This window comes from Buceros rhinoceros, unplaced genomic scaffold (genome assembly GCF_000710305.1).
Source record: "Buceros rhinoceros silvestris isolate BGI_N320 unplaced genomic scaffold, ASM71030v1 scaffold9990, whole genome shotgun sequence".
Taxonomy (NCBI): Eukaryota; Metazoa; Chordata; class Aves; order Bucerotiformes; family Bucerotidae; genus Buceros; species Buceros rhinoceros.
Window position 1 is genome coordinate 11,167 of NW_010390144.1, and position 18,491 is coordinate 29,657.

General features: G+C 38.5%; 1 protein-coding gene across 1 annotated transcript in view; it reads left to right on the forward strand.

Moving 5' to 3' along the window:
* Positions 1 to 18,491, forward strand: part of CABIN1 (calcineurin binding protein 1) — a gene marked incomplete at its 3' end in the record, with an annotated part of 38,290 nt that overhangs the window by 9,034 nt on the left and 10,765 nt on the right. Inside the window, exons 12-25 of the mRNA XM_010136657.1 lie at positions 2 to 194; positions 1,969 to 2,047; positions 2,293 to 2,480; positions 2,991 to 3,140; positions 3,883 to 4,077; positions 4,516 to 4,752; positions 6,030 to 6,189; positions 6,391 to 6,506; positions 10,274 to 10,435; positions 12,012 to 12,218; positions 12,586 to 12,731; positions 14,549 to 14,810; positions 16,934 to 17,194; positions 17,865 to 18,016. Coding sequence (XP_010134959.1) covers positions 2 to 194; positions 1,969 to 2,047; positions 2,293 to 2,480; positions 2,991 to 3,140; positions 3,883 to 4,077; positions 4,516 to 4,752; positions 6,030 to 6,189; positions 6,391 to 6,506; positions 10,274 to 10,435; positions 12,012 to 12,218; positions 12,586 to 12,731; positions 14,549 to 14,810; positions 16,934 to 17,194; positions 17,865 to 18,016 — 2,508 coding nt within the window. The remainder of the gene's footprint in view (position 1; positions 195 to 1,968; positions 2,048 to 2,292; positions 2,481 to 2,990; positions 3,141 to 3,882; positions 4,078 to 4,515; positions 4,753 to 6,029; positions 6,190 to 6,390; positions 6,507 to 10,273; positions 10,436 to 12,011; positions 12,219 to 12,585; positions 12,732 to 14,548; positions 14,811 to 16,933; positions 17,195 to 17,864; positions 18,017 to 18,491) is intronic.

Here is an 18,491-nt window from a genome sequence, read left to right on the forward strand (position 1 = left end):
GGCTGGATACCCTGAACAATGGTGGGATGTTGGAGCTGATGATGAGATATCTGAAAGTCATCAGCCAGAAGTTCCTGGTGAAGTGGCCTCCTGGCTTGTGCGAGGTGGTCCTTAGTATCTATAATAGCTGGAGAAAGCACAGCAGTAGTCTTCCCAATCCATTACTGAGGGACTCAAGTAATCAGCACATCAAGGTAGTGAAACGTTTTTCCCTGTGCTTCTGTTTGCTGCTGTGTTGCTCTCTGTGTACCAAAACTACCTCCCTGAAATCCAGAAATTAGACACAGGTTTTGCTTAGCTCTGTCTGGGGAGCTGCACGTCCCGGCTGTTGCACCTTTCATAAACTGTGGATGTGCTGCAGCTCGCGTTCCTGAGCTCCTGAACGCACCTGGGTGATGCCATGTGCAAGTCCACCCTATACATAATACACGTGTCTATATATACACACGTGCATATAGGTGCTATAGACATAAATACATTTTACTCCTTTACTCTGTTGTTGCTCTTTGTTTTTCCTCCCTCGCTTTGCTTCTGATATGACACAAAGTTTTGTTTTGTCATCAGGTGAGTAGAGAGGCTGCTCTGTTCTCACTGGCTGATTGAGGTCAACATTTCTGCTTTAGAGTAAATACAGTTTAGTTTTAAAATAACCTGCAATTTTCAGTAGCAAACAAACCAACACCACCTCCACTAGCTTCACCATTTTATTACTTTTATAAATCTGTAGATTTCACAAATGCAAACGGAAAAAATGGTAAGTTCATTAAATTAATGTTAAACTGGCTTAGTGACACAAGGTGATACTTCTAAATTATAAAACCAGTATCGACACCTGTCCACTGAGCCTGCCTATGTTAGCAGCCTGTATTCATTTGGAAAGTTATTTACCTTTGGTGTAACTGCAGTTTGAAAAAAATTTTTTCAGATCAACAGTGTTTCTACTTTTTTGAAAGCGAGAAATTTATTGTGAAAACTAAGTTCCATATATTTAGTTTACAAAACAAACAAAAGTATTGTACATAGCAGATGTTAACTCTTTTGTACACCTTGTGACTTATTTCTGTATATTTTTAATGTACATTTTTAAACAAATGTAAATACATTTATAAATGTATTTTCTTGGTTCTCATTACGACTGCATAATTGCTTGCTTGTATGTAAATTTTTAAAAGTCAAGATTTTGTAGCTATACTATTAAAAATCATTGTCCTTGTGCTTGTCTAATATTGTTCATCCTTGAATTTATTTTAAATTTGATCTGCAGGCTATCCTGAGTGTAATAAATTTGGGTTTTTAAGATTGTGAATGACTATTCTGGTAATGTGTTTGGACTTTTGAACCTTTTCACAAGGACCTGTTTTTTCACAGCTGGACCTATAGCCCTTATTCCTACAAATTTAATCAGAAAACAGTGTATTCTTAACCGCACAAAACTAGCTGCCAGAGATCCATGGTGATTTTTAATGTACTCCTGAACTTTATCCAATAAGTATTAGTAAGCTGATAAGACTAGAGTACATACGTAGTCTCATGGAGATAAATACTGAAAAAATTATAGGATATAGACTTTTTATTTGTCAAGTATCAGTGCTTTTAATATATTTTGAAAACATGCTTTTATCATGATTTAGCAATTTGATATAGTTTTATTTCAGCCAGATACAAAAAAAAGATGTCACTTTTTTCTAACATTAGGCAATGCTACCTTCTTTTATGAGCTGAGATTTTTTTTGTATTTTTTAAATGTTCCTTCTAATTATTGTTTGAGTTTGTACCTGTTGATTTGTAAATGCTATTATACACCTTGAGACAGAGGAAGAAGTAGTTCTGGCTTGGGAATAGGAATCCCGAGGGGCAAGCTGAAGGTTTTCTTTGAGGTAAATTGCAGATTTAGTGGTGTGTTTATTCTTCTTTTAATGTATTTCTTTCTGTATACTCTTTTCTGATATCTCCATACTTTTTCTGAAGGATATGATGTTGATGAGCCTATCTTGCATGGAACTGCAATTAGATCAGTGGCTACTGACGAAGGGGAAGAGCTCTACAGGTGAGAACTGGAAGTTACTTACTTCACATTGTAAAAACCGCTCAATGTATGTGAAGAAATGTTTCCAGGAATTCACTGGATTTTGGAGCTGTTTTTTCTTAATGAATATCTTTCAGATCTGTGTTTTATTGGTCTGTGAATTGTTTGCCTTAAAGTAGATCAGTACTTTTGAAATACTGTTATGTGGGACTCTTTTCATGGAATGCTGGTAACTTTATGATAAAACATAATTAATTCATTTGCAGTTTCCCCACGAAATTGCCCTGCTGCCTCTGTGAATGGAAAGTTTGGTCCTGACTTCCCAGGAACTCATTTCTTGGGAGACCTGTTGCAGCTGTCATTTGCATCCTCGCAGCGAGATTTGTTTGAGGAAGGCTGGATGGAGTTTGTCACGCGGGTGTACTGGCTGAAAGCTCGCTTTCTAGCACTGCAGGTTTGTTTTACTTGTGATTGAACAAATAAAACTTTTCCCAAATTAAAATCAGTGTCGTTCAGAGATGCTGTGGCTGATTTGTGAATGTCAGCTCATTTAAGCATGCAGATGAAGTTGGACAGAGCTAGTAGAATGCATTTGCTTTGCAGAATATAAGAATGTTTCTTCACTCAATGTTTTTCTTTGCACAAATGGAAGAACTACTTCTACTGTTTTACTCTTCCATGTTTTTAAAGGAAAATTAACCTTTCAAATTTATGCAGGCTAAGTGCAATTTCTCTGATTTGTTTTACCTGTTATTAAAATCACAGGTAAGATTTACTGCCTTTTTTTTTTTTTTTTTGAGATTGACAGTTGGGTTTGTTTTTATTTGGGTGGATGTGCAGTAATCACACTGTCAGTGCCTGCATTGAATTTAAGCGTTTTCTACATGCTTTAAAATCCCTTGCTGCAGACAGAACTCTAGGTTTGGGGTTTTTTTGTTTGTTTTCCTCTGTGCTGTTTCTGTAGGGGGACATGGAACAGGCACTTGAGAACTATGACATCTGCACTGAAATGCTACAGAGCGCCACTACGATGCAAGCTAAAGCTGGCAACGACTGCAGCATCGTCATACGGTTACCTAACCTACATGTTGATTCTCTTGTTTCTTTAGAAGAGGTAAGAATTAATTTGCAGGCGTATTCTTCCCACTCCATCCTTCCCAGTTTCAAAGTTCGTCTATGAATTAGCTCTTATGTGATGGAAGTTTACCACGCCTGTCCTAGATTTTTCTCAGAGTGAAAGGACAGGTTCATAGTTTAATGACGATGTCAAGGCCATTGTCTCGTTTTCAAAAAACCACCTTTTGGATCTGTTAGTCCTGTACAACTTCAGATTGCTTTTATGCAAAATAGAAGTAGTAGAGCACCTGCATGTAAACCAGTAGATTATTAGATTAGTGTTTTATTTGCTGTTCTTAAACATCAATTTCACCTTTGCTTAAATGAGCTCTTTACTTCAGCAGTCTGCTTTCCACATAACAATTTGCCTACGCTTTTAAACAAAGGGATGTCCATCTTCTGTTCTTCTCTTGCTGTTTTAGGAGATGAACTCCAACACGGGAGATGCTTTCCTTCCTTTAAAGTCTGTCTGATGGATGCATTCTTGTAGTGTAGAAACGTGTTATTTTGGGATTTGAGGCAAAGTTTAAAATTATTATAGCACTAAAGTTATGTACTATATATTAATTAGAAATCTGTGGAATGGGTGAAGTGTTAGTGTTTTCTTATTGGTTTATGTTCCTGGACGTAGCTGTAAAGTTCACATTTCTCCTAGTAGTTTAGCTGTAGAGCTATGTCAGGAGTCAAGTCTATGTGAAGACGAAGTGAAAGTTGGATTGTGCTGTCTCTGATGGTTGCAGATTGAAAAGAACCTAAAATCCCTGGAGAGATGCCAGTCTTTGGAAGAGATCCAGCGACTCTATGAGGCAGGGGATTATAATGCAGTGGTGCATCTGCTTCGTCCAACATTATGCTTTAATGGTTATGGCAGAGCAAAACATCTGGAATTTGTAACGTCCATACCAGAGAGACCTGCTCAGCTGCTTCTCCTACAGGTTTGTTTTGTTTCTTAAAAAATCTTCCTTAGAGGTTAAGTGATTAAGGCTTATTCCTGAAAACAGGATGAAAGGATATCTAGAGTGGGTGTTAGTGGTTCATGACTACTGTTTACAAAGCAAAACATGGAACCAAATCTGTAAATGGTCTAAACACCATAGCTTATCAACATCGTAAAGAATATGCCAGCTTTTGCTGACCGAGAATGTGGCTAAAGATGTAAGATGTCTGAGGCCTACATTAAATGGCCAGAAAAATGGTAAATTCAAATAAACTTGAATTGTTTGAAACGATCGGTGATTCTGTGTTCTGTTACTGTTTCATTAAAGAAACCGCAGTAACTGTATTTACTGTATTGCTTTGCCCTGCTGTGCATTCATTAAAGTAAACCCCTCATCCTTACAATAGTTTTTTTTTTTCATATTTACATTCCCTAGGACTCCCTGCTCAAACTGAAAGATTACAAGCAATGCTTTGAACACTCAGAAGTTGCTCTGAATGAAGCAATTCAGCAGATGATTAATGTGACAGCAGCCTCTGCTAAAGAGGAGTGGGTTGCTACGGTAACACAGCTGGTCACAGGAATAGATACTTCACTATCATCAGTCAGCAGCATCCTGAGCGACTCTTCTGTAACTCCAAGTCTCGTTCGATTAACAAACAATCTGATTCAGGTAACCTGTTCACTTGCACTAGGAAAAAGGTGTTCTGGAGACCTTCAGATATGATACAGCTGCTGTCTGCATTGCTACCCACTCGCAGTGACATTTTGGATTACATTTTTATTGGGGGAACGTCTGGGGAAGATGAGCAGTACCTTCATAGTCTTCATTTTCATTTCACTTTGTTAGAGATGCACTGAGCACACCCCTGCTAGAATCAGTGACAGCAGGTGATGAGCTGCGTAAAATGATCAAAGAATGGTGGTTGGATAACGCACGGAACAACGTTATTTTCTTACGCTGTTTGAAATGGTAGTAATGCAAAGACTGATTGGGCTGGCTGAGTGCAGTTGGTGAGTTGTTGCACTGATCTTGGCTGTGTGTGTTTTGGGCCAGAAAACAAGATCCTGTAAGCCTTACGAATTGGTAGAGTTGCTTGCAACTGCTGGCCGAGCTAAGGGTTTTTCCAGTAAAAACAGAGGTGGCGATGAGAAAAGCAGGGAAAAAATGGATATGCAGGCTGTTTCTAGCATTGCAGATACAGCTAGTTTTAGCCCTTTGAAGAAGGTACTTTCAAACCTTTAAACTAATGAATGGTTTTTCAGTCCAGTAGACTCAGTTCTGTTAAGAAGCTAGTTAATGGCTAGTGAAAGGCTAGTTAATGTCAAAATTCAGTGTGCTTGCAACTCCCAGATCTCCAGTTACTTCAGGAAAAGCCAAGGACCTTCACTACTCATAAAAATCATGCTCTCGTTGTGTAAAGTTGTCTGTCACTGTGTTATGGAAGGTAATGTAATTCTGGAGAACAAAGCATTCACTGAAATACTCTAGTAGTAGATAATTCTATAGCATCTGCTAATGATTCTAGTTGGTCTTTTAATAGTTGGTGTAAGATCTGGTGAAGTCAGAAGTTCATTTAACTAAGTTCCTCTTCCTCACTGGGTTGCAGATAAATTTCTTGTACAGTAATGGAGCCTACTAACATAAAGAATTTTTGTTGCTCATTTGCTTATTTTGAATTGTTTGTATATGGTATTAACAGAGAAATAACTAGTTGGAAAATGATGGTGCAAGAGGATGTCAAGGTAGGGGGAATGACCTTCTACCCTTCCCCATATCAGATGATCTTATTTGTAGGACTTTTAATCCCACTCATTGTGAGAAGCGGAGTCTCAACTTCAGATTATTTCTCTAGGATAAAATGCATTACCAACTTCAGGTTGTTTGGAAAGAATTCACACCTGATTTTTATTCTGTATCACTTTGTGTGATGTTTGCTGCTTTATTAGATCATAGACTGCAGCATGGCAGTGCAGGAAGAACCAAAAGAACCATACGTCTCCTCAGTGCTTCCATGGATTATCCTGCACAGGATCATCCAGCATGAGGAAGATGCTTTTCGATCCCTTTGCTGCCAGCAGCAGCAGCAGCAGAACCAGGGAGAGGAAGGTGAGTTTTATGTATTGGAGCTCTGGAATACAAATACGAAAATGCTTGTCGTCTTACCTTGCTGACCGTAGGGAGTAGAGGGTTATGCAAACATCACTTTCTTATCACAGAGGAAACTTCTTTTTGCCAGATGAAGCATTGACTAGTTGGATTTAACTCAGTCCTGTGCTATGTAAATATTTACCAACTCCTTTCTTTCAGTGAGTCCGGATACCCCTATGTTGCCTTCTTCACTCATGCTGCTGAACACTGCTCATGAGTATTTGGGAAGAAGATCCTGGTGTTGCAATTCAGACGGTGCTCTTCTCAAGTTCTATGTAAGTGTCAGCGTCATAGAATAATTTAGGTTGGAAGAGACTTCTCAAAGTCATCTGGCCAATTCCCATCTCAAAGCAGGAAAAACTTCAGAGTTATATGAGGTTGCTTATTGCCTCATCTTTGTGTTAAAAATACACTTTTAAATCCACTTTCCTCCTTCTCCCAGACAAACGGATGAACATTTCAGCCAGTGTAATCTGAATAGCAAAGTCTTGTTATTCCAGACCCCTGTCCATCGGTATGCTTTCTAAACAGGACTTTCTGTCAGACAAGAGATGCCTTAGTATAACCAACTCTGTACTCTACAAACATCTTAAATGGGAATTAATAAATGATCTACCTTGCCCTGAAAGAGAAGGCACTGGAGAAGTGTTAAGTGATTATTACAAGTACTTAGGAGAAATGTGGGCCTGTGTCAGCCATGGATCATGATAAAACTTCATTTGAATTACTTGAATTTTGTGGTGCTTAGCTTTGGAAGGTACAGCTTCTACTCTTTAAAGATCAGCGGAGGTAATGTTTGAAGCTCATAAACACTTTTGGTGCTTGCCAGCATTTATCTAGTTGACTGGTAATATGGTAATCTGTCATGGTTGTATACTCTTTCCTGTGGTAAAGTCAGAGGTCGTTTGGAGTTTATTTGTGGTAATGGAACATGTAAAACAGCTTGTAGCTTGTGACCTGTGGAAAGGGAACTCCTGAATATTGACTCTGTACCCAGTTTTATCTTCTCCTTCTGTGTCTGGTAGCTCAGCCACACCCTTGCCCTGCTTGCAGCAGAGGTTTACTCTGATTTAAATTAAAAATTTTATTTTAGATATTCAAATAACAATTTACTCAGTAATAACTCTTAATTTTTAGCTGCCTTCTGAGAATTAAGAGTAACAATTCTAAGTTCCCAGCTCTTGGAGGTGAACAGTTGCCCCAAGTCTATGAGAGAAACAGCAGAGGGAGCATGAGAAATGTCAGGGGAGTTAACAGATGAAACAGAAAAACTTGTCTTTCCTGCTTACCTCCCAAATGTCTTGCTGGAGGGTGAGCTGTCTGTGTGGATGGAGCATATTTCCTGCTCCAGTATTCCCGCAGTGGCCAAGGCTTTTGACCCCCAGCCAGGAGGTAAGTTAGGCAGGATGGATATGGCAAACTTTGGGCAAGAGGCTTGTGCCATCTCAACAGGGCGTTCTGGTGGGGTGCACTTCAGTCTTTCAGACAGGAGAGAAAGCAGAGTTTGCTGTGGGAGCAGATAACGCTGGTTCAGCCACAAGGAGTGTGATGCCAGAAAGTAACCAGCCATAGCACAGAGAACGAGCCAGTTAATTCCCTAGAAGCAAGTACCAAATATCGTGAGTGGGAAAATGCTGTTAAAGTGATTGCCAATAACGTTGTGTAGCTGTTCCTCCTGAGAGAGACCGGTTTCCTTGTATACCATGCCTTTATTTCCTCAGAGTTCAAATATTTGATACGGATTTTACAGTTAAGTAGATTTAATGCTCTTGATGGCTGGAAACAGGATTCTACTCAGTTACACACGGGTGAGACAGACGACAATGTGAACTTTTGTTTCTTCCCATGTGCTGTTAATCTGCCTCCATTACATTCAGGTCTATTTTTTTTCTCCTAGTCCAATAACACAAGTATAAAAGGGATTTAAAATAGTGGACTGAGGGAGGAAAGGGAAATCTTAGTGTCATATGCAGCCAGCTAGATGTTCTCTGATGAGCAGTACTGAGTTTATCGTGAATCCGTTAGAACGTATGGTACTTGAGAAGATACGCAGAATTTAGGTAGTGCTGAAGATAATCATCTTGTGCTTTGAAGGGTAATCTAATCATTCATATGAAGTAGAAATGCAGAAAATACTATTTTCAAAGCTTTTGTAACATTGCGTTGTAAAGAGTCGCAGGCCATTGTCTGTCCTCAGTGACACATCTGGGACGCTGTTGATTGCTCGCAGTGTGGTATTAACCAGATTTCATCCTGAGGCTGTGATGTTTTTGGCTGTTCTGCTGTTGATAAATTTGACTTGTTTGATTGCATCTGCCTTGATTTTTATATCATAAACTGCACAAAATATAATGATATTGTTTTCATGTACTTAACTAAATGTAACTTCAAATATACTTGGAGTTCATCTGTTGCTCAAAGGCGATGAGAATGACAAATTACTTCAGTCCTTTATGTCCTTTTGTCTGAAGGCAGTTCTTTGCTCGGTTGATCAGATGGGTGTGTTAGAAGATCTCATATGCTCCATAAATGGATGTCTGGGCAGTGATGCTGTAGCATTATTAGTTGAAAGGAGTTACCCATTCACTGTTGACCCTTTTAAGATTATTCCCTGGGGTCTAGCTGTTACACTGGGAAAGAAATTTCCCATGGTTGCAGGAGAGTATTTCTATGTGTATTGCTTTTTCCTCACTTTAGCTTAGAAACAGCAGTGCCGTCAGCTTTTCCCTGTGCAGAGTACTGACAGTCTGGGCTGCGGGCAAAATCCAGATAATATGGTACTGTGGCACTGATTGGCCAGTGCTCTACAGGGAAATTTCAGTGGCACCTTATAGCTTCAGGTTGACTTCATTTAGGTTTATTACCTTCAGCTAAGAGAAAATCATGATTAGTTCTGCATAGAGCTACTCGGGAATCTCTTGATTTCCCTTCTCAGAACTCCCTGGAGTTTATTAGCCACAGCTCAGTGCCAGACCCCATCTACCTCTGCATTTGAGCAGCAGTGTGTCTAGGACAGTAATTTATACAGCTAGGAAGGATGGCACGGAGAGCCTGAGGGGTTCTGCAGGAGTTGGCTCACCCTGGTAGGGCTGGAGCTAATGAACAGTGTTTGTGCTGAGGCTGATTCAGTTTAGGACTATTAGATTATCTCTGCATCCTACTCTCCTCAGTCTCTCTGGTATTAGGAGCATAATGCTGATGCACCTGAGTTGCCTCTGGGTGCATCTGCCTTGGGTATGGAGGGCTTGTTAGCTCAGGCACCGTGTGTCATGAAAATAGCCTGTTTCCAGACTGGAGCTTACCCTCCGATGTGGTGCTCCTAAGGGATGAATTGAAACTGTGTCTGTACAGTGTGCCTGTACCCAGAGCCTGGGGAGTGTGAGAGCACACCCCGTGAACCTGGACAAGCTACAGAAAACTGAGAGCTGCGAGTGTGTGTACTGCTAGATCTCTGCAAATGTCATCAGGTATCTTGAACAAAATCTTCCATTTTCGGTCACAGAATTGCCCACTTCTTAAACTAAAATAGAAGATGGTATTATTGAGCACAAGAATTTGTTTTTCAGAGACGAGAAGGTGTTGGAAGGGTAATGAAAGACAAAAATAAAATAGGACAAATTGTTTGAAGAGAAAGGCAGCTTCAAGGATGTTAAACAAAAGTGCGTTCTCTAGGCTAGTATTAGATGATCACCTTCTGTTAGCGAACTGTCTGTCTGCTCACCATATCACTTGTTGCTGGAAGTGGTGTGCAAAGTCTTTCAGCCAGATTTTCATTAGCTTTCCCTTCTTTTTCTGCAAAGTCCTCTCCATCCCCCTTTTTCCATGCAGAGGAAATCGATGTTTGTGAATTAGGGCAGAAATTCTTCAATGCCCTGTTCACAGGGTTGACAAACTGCGGTGTTGATATTCACAGAAGCAACTTGGCGAAAAATCCGCGTAGTTCTTTAACATCATTTTTATCACCTGCCTTCAGACAACTAGGTAACTTAATGCAGACTTCAGCTTGCAGATGACTTTTTCATTGGTATTTGTGGTGTTGTAGGTTCAAGTGCTACAAAAAGAACTTGCAGCATCCACTTCTGAAGATACTCATCCATACAAAGAAGAGCTGGAAACAGCCTTGGAACAGTGTTTTTATTGTTTATATGGTTTCCCTAGCAAAAAAAGCAAAGCAAGGTACCTAGAAGAACATTCAGTACAGCAGGTAAGGTCTGTGTTATTTAATGTCAGTCCAGTATCCTGAAGTGATGAAAAATACACCCGTGTTTGGTTTTAATGCACCTTGATATATTTTGGAGAAAGATTACTTTTATTTCCTTGTAAAATGTATGAATTTTACATATCATAGAAAATAAACTCATTTAAAAATATGGCAACCTTTATGAATAGAGAGGGTCAGATATTTGAAATGAGATGCTGGTATAGTCTTATTCACAGTACTCTGACATTTTGAAGCTATCAACAAATCAGTTCTCTTGAGCCATTACTTTTCTGTTTTCAACAGAGAAGTTATTTGCATTTGAGGAGAATTAGAGAGAAGTCAGCTTGAGAGAAGAGAATTGCAGACAGCATTGCAGTTTATGAAAGTGAAAAATGTCACTGTTAAATATTGTGCAAGTAAATTACATAATAGCTTGTTTTGAAATTTATCACGGTAAAAATGGTAGTTGTTTATGAGAAATATGTGAAATTCAGTTCAGTTCTGGAGAGGAGCAGCTACAGAGTGTCTTGGGAAGAGGTTTGTAGTGTTAAAGAAGGGACAGAAAAAGCAGGTCAGCAATCCTCTGCCTTGAAACATCACTGATTTTCTTCAGAAACCTCAGATGAGTTTTGCATTTACCAAATGCAAGTGATAATAGAATTATAAATGAAAAACAGTTGCATATAAAAAACCCCAATTGTCTGGCACCTTTGAACAGACCTTTTTAAATACACAAATAGTTATGTTATTAATTACTGAATATTTGTGAATTCTGTCTCTTAAACTTACCGTTTAGAAAATTAAGATAACGAGAAAATGGAAATAACTAAAAGAAAGGAAGTATAATGGGGTTACCCTCTCCCCCTCCCCACCCCCCTCCAATCTGTTATATTTGGGCAATTCCAGATGAAAAAGTTCTTGTTGAAATTATTGACAGATTGGTTTTTAGTAATGTGACTTCCCTGTTTTCAGTACCGAAGCAGAATTTAATGTAAGGAATGTGGTGAACGATAAGAGGAGAAAAGCTTAGTCTAGCAGAAGAGAACCGTAATTTTTTCTTCTTTTACTATTTTCAAGAAAGAAAAGTGAAGGGAAAATGAGGAATAAATTCTGAAAGCACCTTTCTGCAGAGGGTTTGAAGATTTTTGAGTCTCAAAATTTTGTCTGATTCCATTTTGATTTATTCTTACTTGAGTTTGAAATTGAAGGTGTAGAGCTTTTCTCCTCTGTAACTCTCCCACGATCTCAGTATCACTCAGGATGCTTGCAATTTATTCTTGCTTATTAGCAGCTTTTCTGGGCAACTCTTCTAAGCACGTAGAACCACTTTATTTTCCGGTGTCATACACTAAGTTACAGCCCAATATCTTTTAAATCAGAGAGCAGTGTGCTATATTTGTGCGCGGCACAGATTAATGATGTCTTTAGTTGTTCTGTTCTTGGGAGGTTTTGTTTGTTTCCTGCTAGGGTAATATGTATATTCTTATGAACTAGAAAAGCCACAGAAACTCATTAGTAGACTTCTGAATTTTGGAATTTGAGATAAATTTTTTCCCCTCTCATCTACCTCCCTCTTCAGGTTGATCTAACATGGGAAGATGCTTTATTCATGTTTGAATATTTTAAGCCTAGAACTCTTCCAGAATTTGACAGTTACAAAACCAGTACTGTGTCTGCCGATTTGGCCAACCTTTTGAAGAAGACCGCTACAATTGTTCCTCGAACAGACAAGCCTATGCTGAGCCTAGATACTGTATCTGCCTATATTGAAGGAACATGCAGCAAGGTATGATTAATTGCTTTAAAAAACTGAAAAGAGTAAAAATTATTGTTATTTTTATGTTGACTTTGAGATAGTGAAATAGTTAAAGGAATGGTTTATTCCGTGATGTTGGATTTCCTCAGGAAATTGCATTAAAATGGAATGACACCACCAAAGCTTTTAGTCTTGGAATGGCAAGATGTAATATTGATTAATATGGAGTTAGCGTGAGAAGTTCATTAGTGCTTGTAAGTGCTCTGTGTATCTGTGGAATCTTTCACTATTCATATTCTCTGATGGAAAAGGCCACTTTCACTACAAGGAAGAAGCAAGTGTGCAGCTCATTTAATATTTTATTTAATGTGAACATTTACTTTTCTTTTATTTTCAGGCACCGTCGCTCCCGGACGGTGCAGACTATTCTCCACCTGTGGTGACTGAGCTGTACTATCTTCTGGCAGACTACCATTTCAAGAATAAGGAGCAGTCTAAGGCCATTAAATTTTACATGCATGACATTTGTATTTGTCCAAACAGGTCAGTATTGTTGAATCCTGCTGCGCATCATTCATTCTTCTCACTTCTTTCAGTACTGTAAAGCAGACAGCGAAAGATACTTATTTTGCTTTCAACAGTTAAAAACCCACAGAACTAAAAAACCCACTTGCGATCTGTTGCTACAAGGTCGATTGAACAATTGAATGCATCTCTAAAACAATCCAACATACAAACCCCAAAACCTAGTGTTAAATATTCGATGGCTTTTAAATTAAAACAAAAAAATTAAAGGGCGGGTGCTTAATTTAATAACTGGGAAGGGCAAGGGTGGAATCAGTATTTCTCTTTTGCACCTTTTGTTCTTTGTTTTGACATGTTCATACATGACAAGGAATGAAGAATGTCACTGTGTAATAGGATAGCTATAGCACAAATAGCATTCTTCAGTGGATTAACGGTTTAGGCTGATCTCTTTCTAAAAGTATTGATCTTGCTGCTAGAGGACTACTAAGAGAATACAAGCTCATGTAAAGATTTAAGTGATATGTAAACTAAAACGGCTTGTTCCTTGATAATTTACAACTTACTGTAATGCCACCAAGATGAAGCTCTCTCATCTTAAAAATAAAGCATGTTTTAAATAAGTCTTCTAAAATTAAATTAAGTGATATTTTAATATACTGATTAAATATAGGGTTTGCATATTAGATATTAGCGATCATTTTAATTCTTGAAGTTGATAGATCAAAGTCAGTGACAAAAACACTAGTTTGATAGATGAAACTGTTTCTACATCCAGTCATGTCACAGTGACAAAGGGGAAGGCGAAGGCACAGAGCAATTTTACATGTGAAATCTACAGAGGAAATAGCTATATTTTAATGTTATTGAAACTTCTAGTCTGGCAACTGTGATTAACAGATTGCTAAAATTTTTGTTTAAAACCTGATAAAGAAATTAGCAACATCTCTCCATTTCTCTGTAGTTTTGTTACTTTATTCTGAGCAAGAATATGTCATTTATACTTCGTGTAGTAGCATAGTTGTTTTTACCCCAGTCATGTGAGATGTTACTCCTTCAAATGTCTGTATTACAGTTCCCCTTCCATTCCCCTCAGGAATCTGACTGTTGAGGTCATTTGACCCAGAAATGGGTTTTCAGTTGAAATCAGCAAGAAATTACAAGCAAAAATGTGAGAACACTTATTATTCCTTTAGTGTTAGACTCATGGGAAAAATTGAAAAATTCCGCAGCTGTTGACCCAGATGCGAATGTGAGATTATGGACTATGGAAACGGCTCCTCAGACTGCGTTGTCAATGATCGAATAGACACAGGGCTGGCTCCTGAGCAGTCCCCTCAGTAAGCTATTTTACTGCTCATCAGAGCTTTCCTACATGAATGCATCCGGGGTTTGTGTTGGAAAATGATGACGATAAAGACGATTGACAGTTCAGTCCAACAATACAAGATGTCATAAGGGCTGTCGCTGGCCTGCTGTAATAATGGGTGACAGTGTTTAGACAGGACAGTGTGGTTACTGAGAAATCAGTGGCAGTGCTGCCACTAGAAGCATAGATAGGCCATTTTTGCATAGCAAATAAACCTTGTTGTTTTGTTTGTTCTTCAGGTGTGTCAGTTACGGGGGAGAGTGCTTTATTTCAATAAAATCAGTGTGATTTAGGCTATAGAGCCTCTGTTCCACTATGAGGGGAGGAGGAGATACAGAAATCTCTTTTGACAGAGCATTTGGTGAAAAGAAGAGAGGAAGTCGTGGATATAACAAAATGAATTCTGGGCCATTCTATGCAATGTTTGGGGGAAAATTGTTCATGTGTTATGTTCTTGCTTGCGTAGGTTTGACTCTTGGGCTGGCATGGCTCTGGCTCGAGCAAGCCGTATCCAGGACAAGCTGAACTCCAATGAACTGAAAAGTGACGGCCCAATCTGGAAGCACTCTACTCCTGTCTTGAACTGCTTCAAGCGAGCCCTAGAGATCGACAGCTCTAACCTCTCCTTGTGGATAGAATACGGCACCATTTCCTACGCCCTGCATTCTTTTGCGTCCCGACAGCTTAAACAGTGGAAATCAGAACTGCCCTCTGAAGTTGTGCAGCAGGTGGGATCTAACTGGGAGCAGCATGAAACTTTAAATATTTTAAATTATCTGTTCTAACATAGTAACTTTTAAAATATTTGCATGCTGTATATGACATGTTAGACTGTATGGTTACTTTGTGATACCGGAAATCCTAATATTCATTCTTAAATACTGATTGACAGCAGCAGCTTGTAAAGGAGGTTTTTTCTTTCCTTTTCCCATGTAAAATTAGTTTGAGCCTGGTCTTTGAATTATTCTTTGAAGGTGACACAAAATTACTGTAACCTTCTGGAAAGGGGGATTATATTTACCTTACCTTTCTGTAAATGTCATACAACATTTCCAGGAAAAGGTGAAATGTATACATAATTAAATAGTGAAAAGATCAGGAATTACTCTGATATCTGTGTCCATATGTCATCTCATTCTCTAAAGACGTGCACCCCCTTTTCTGTACTTTTCGGCTATTTACTTAAACAAAAGATCAAAATGAGGAGATTGATAGAATTATCATAGAAAAAGTTGTTATAAATTCATTAGCTCCCTATGCATGACGACGAAGTTTATTGCTAAGCCAAAATGAGTGATTTTAAATACTTTCTGACAGCAGTAAGAGTTGCTAGGGAAAATGTTTTGTCTGTTTTTTTTACTGGTAAACTCTATTTCTGATTTAACTATTCTGACTTACTATGTAGTCCACAACTGGAAGCAGAATGAAAAAAAGAAGTGCTGCTCCTGAGGGTCCACTGTAATTTGTAAAAACTAGTATTTTTAGTGGTTTGGTTTTTTTTTTAAAGTGTTCAAACTATGAAGAACAGTATTGGGAACACCCTTTGTTTCCAGCAGAACACGTTTACAGCAGGGTGACAGGTCGTGCATCTGAGCTGCCTATGTAAATGTAGTAACACTGCGCTGCCTCTGCACACTGAGACAGCATTTGACCCTCTGAGGAGAAAGACGGTGGAAGCTTGCTTAAAGGAGGAAAAATGGATTATTACGTAGTATGTTTGAAGTGACAGCTCACAACATATTTCTCTTTCTGAGGGTTATTACATCCAAGAGCTCCAAACCCAGAAATGAAGTTATTAAATTTTCTGCCTTTGATCTATGAAAAGTTTGGTCTTGTGGCCTTTTGGCTGTGAGGGTCTTGCTGAGGCATTCCAGGGACAATGCTGGAGTTACTTTGTGTTATCAGATAAAAGGTACAATACAGAGCAGCCATCTTAAGTTGCAGATAAAATCAGAATGTGTATTTAGGACTGCTTGACTCTTCCTTGTTTTTCAAGAGAGTATATTAAAACCACATAATTTATTAAGAACAGCTCTATTATAATAAAAGATAAATTGGAACAATGTAATCTTCCTTCTAGGGACACATCTCTTCAGGAGTCTGTTTCTCATACATAAAAACCTTATTATTCTTCTCTCCTTACAAAATATTTAGGAAAGGAAAGATTATGTTACAGTTCTGAAAGTGCAACAAGTACTTAGGATACCCTTAGAGGCCAACATTGTAAATTTATAACCTGTTTTTCAGAGAGACAAAATCACAGTAGTGCATCTTTTGGTCTAGTTTTTTACGTGGCTTTATTGGCAGATATCTTTAATTTATGCTGCTGATTTTAATTTCTTTGGGGAGGAGAAAACGTATTCTTGCAATATTCAGCTCAAAATTACAAGCGTTGCAAGCAAGATGAAATACATTTCTTCACAAGTTATAGTGGTCTGAGGTGGCTCTAGCAGACTTTAATTGCAGACCAAATCAAACAAATTTTTTTTTCTTTGGAGAGTTAGGATAATTACATCTCTGGAAAAGTGGTAAAATGTTTGTAGATGTGTATATTGGCTTGTTATTTTTCAGATTTATATTTATATGCATATTCTTACACTTGTGTCTTACTGTTTTGTTCTGGTTATTTGTGTCAGCAGTTACTAGAATGAACAGAAACCTATCCTTAAACGCACTTTGCAGGTCGTCAGGATGTATATGATCACTTGGATATGCTCTGTGGCTTTTAGGTTGGAAGTGTTTTAAATGATGTACCATGTTTGTGCATGCTTATATGCAGGAATGTATTTTTAGAATTTTTGATCCCAGCCACAGTGAATTCATGTATTGTCAACACTTCATTTGATCACAGATGGAAGAGCGCCGAGACAGTATGCTGGAGACAGCCAAACTGTGTTTTACGTCAGCATCTCGTTGTGAGGGAGATGGTGATGAAGAGGAGTGGCTTATTCACTATATGCTGGGAAAGATTGCAGAGAAGCAGAAACAGCCTCCTGTTGTCTATCTACTTCATTACAAACAGGCAGGTCATTACTTGCATGAGGAGGCTGCCCGATATCCAAAGAAGATTCACTACCATAATCCACCGGAACTTGCCATGGAAGCATTGGAGGTAAAAGAAAGTTAAATACGTACTTGAACACCTTGTTCTCTCCGGATAATAGAATACCAGTTGTTATTTGTTCACGTTATTCGGCATATGTACATGGTGCTCTGCATCTGGGAACATTTACAAGAGTAACTTGGAGAATAAAAGGGAGCCTGTTTTTCAGGTTGGTTTTGTTTTAAGGACAGTTTCAGTCCTTAATTCCAGTCTCAGCATTGGTCAGACTGGCAGAAATTCCGCTCCTGGCTTTTGCTGCACACAGTTCCTTAGACGGTTTTTATCAAAATCAAACCTGGACAGGTTTCACAAGTATCTCGTAACTATGAAAGCATAAGTTCATGCATGAGTTGGAGTAGTAGTCATAATGCCTCGGCTGTTGTCTGTGTTGTCTGGTAAAAATGGTGGATCTAGAACATACCTAGGGGGGACTCGCTTCCAAGGAGACCAGGTCTGCTTTCATTGTTGTATTCCATAGGCTGCAGTTAAGAGAAATTTTGCAGTGTCCAGATCTTGTAATTTACAAGCAACTTTCATAGGCAAGAAAAGTCCTGTTCAGGTAAGCTGAGGTAACAGATACCCATCTGTCTTTACTAACTCCTGCAGACAAGAGACTATCTGTAATGGGTTGCAGAGCGATGAGTTCTCTACTGATCAAATGGATTTTGGTGTTTTCTAGGTATACTTTCGACTTCATGCTTCTATTTTGAAACTTGTGGGAAAACCAGACTCTGGAGTAGATGCAGAGGTACTAGTTACTTTCATGAAAGAAGCTTCTGAGGGACCATTTGCCAGGGGTGAGGAGAAGAACACCCCAAAAGTTGCAGAAAAGTAAGTGCTGATTTCCAGGAGTACCCTCTGAAAGCATACTTACAAACTGCTGTATAATAAACCAATAAAATGAAGCTGATTGAAATATAAACAAAAGGAAGTGATTAGAATTATAATGTTTGCAGTTTTCAGGTGCCATGAGCAGTAAGGTAATATGCTACTCTGAGATCTTCTCAATAATTGGCACAGTGTAGATGGGAAGGGAGCAAAATGAACAATTTTGATCTTGTGCTCCATTTTGAACCTATTGGTTTTATTTATTAATAGATTTTTTTAAATCAACTATTAGTAAATGCAAAAAGCAAATGGCCTTTATTTTAAAAGCTAAGAGATTTTAGTCTTCGTAATTTGTCTCATTACAAAATAAAGAATGTTTTACTATTGACTAGTGATGGGGCGGGAATAGAACCTGTACTAAAGATCCATCATTTAGAATTTGTTAGTAAGATTTGATTACTGTATTGGAAATGTTGTA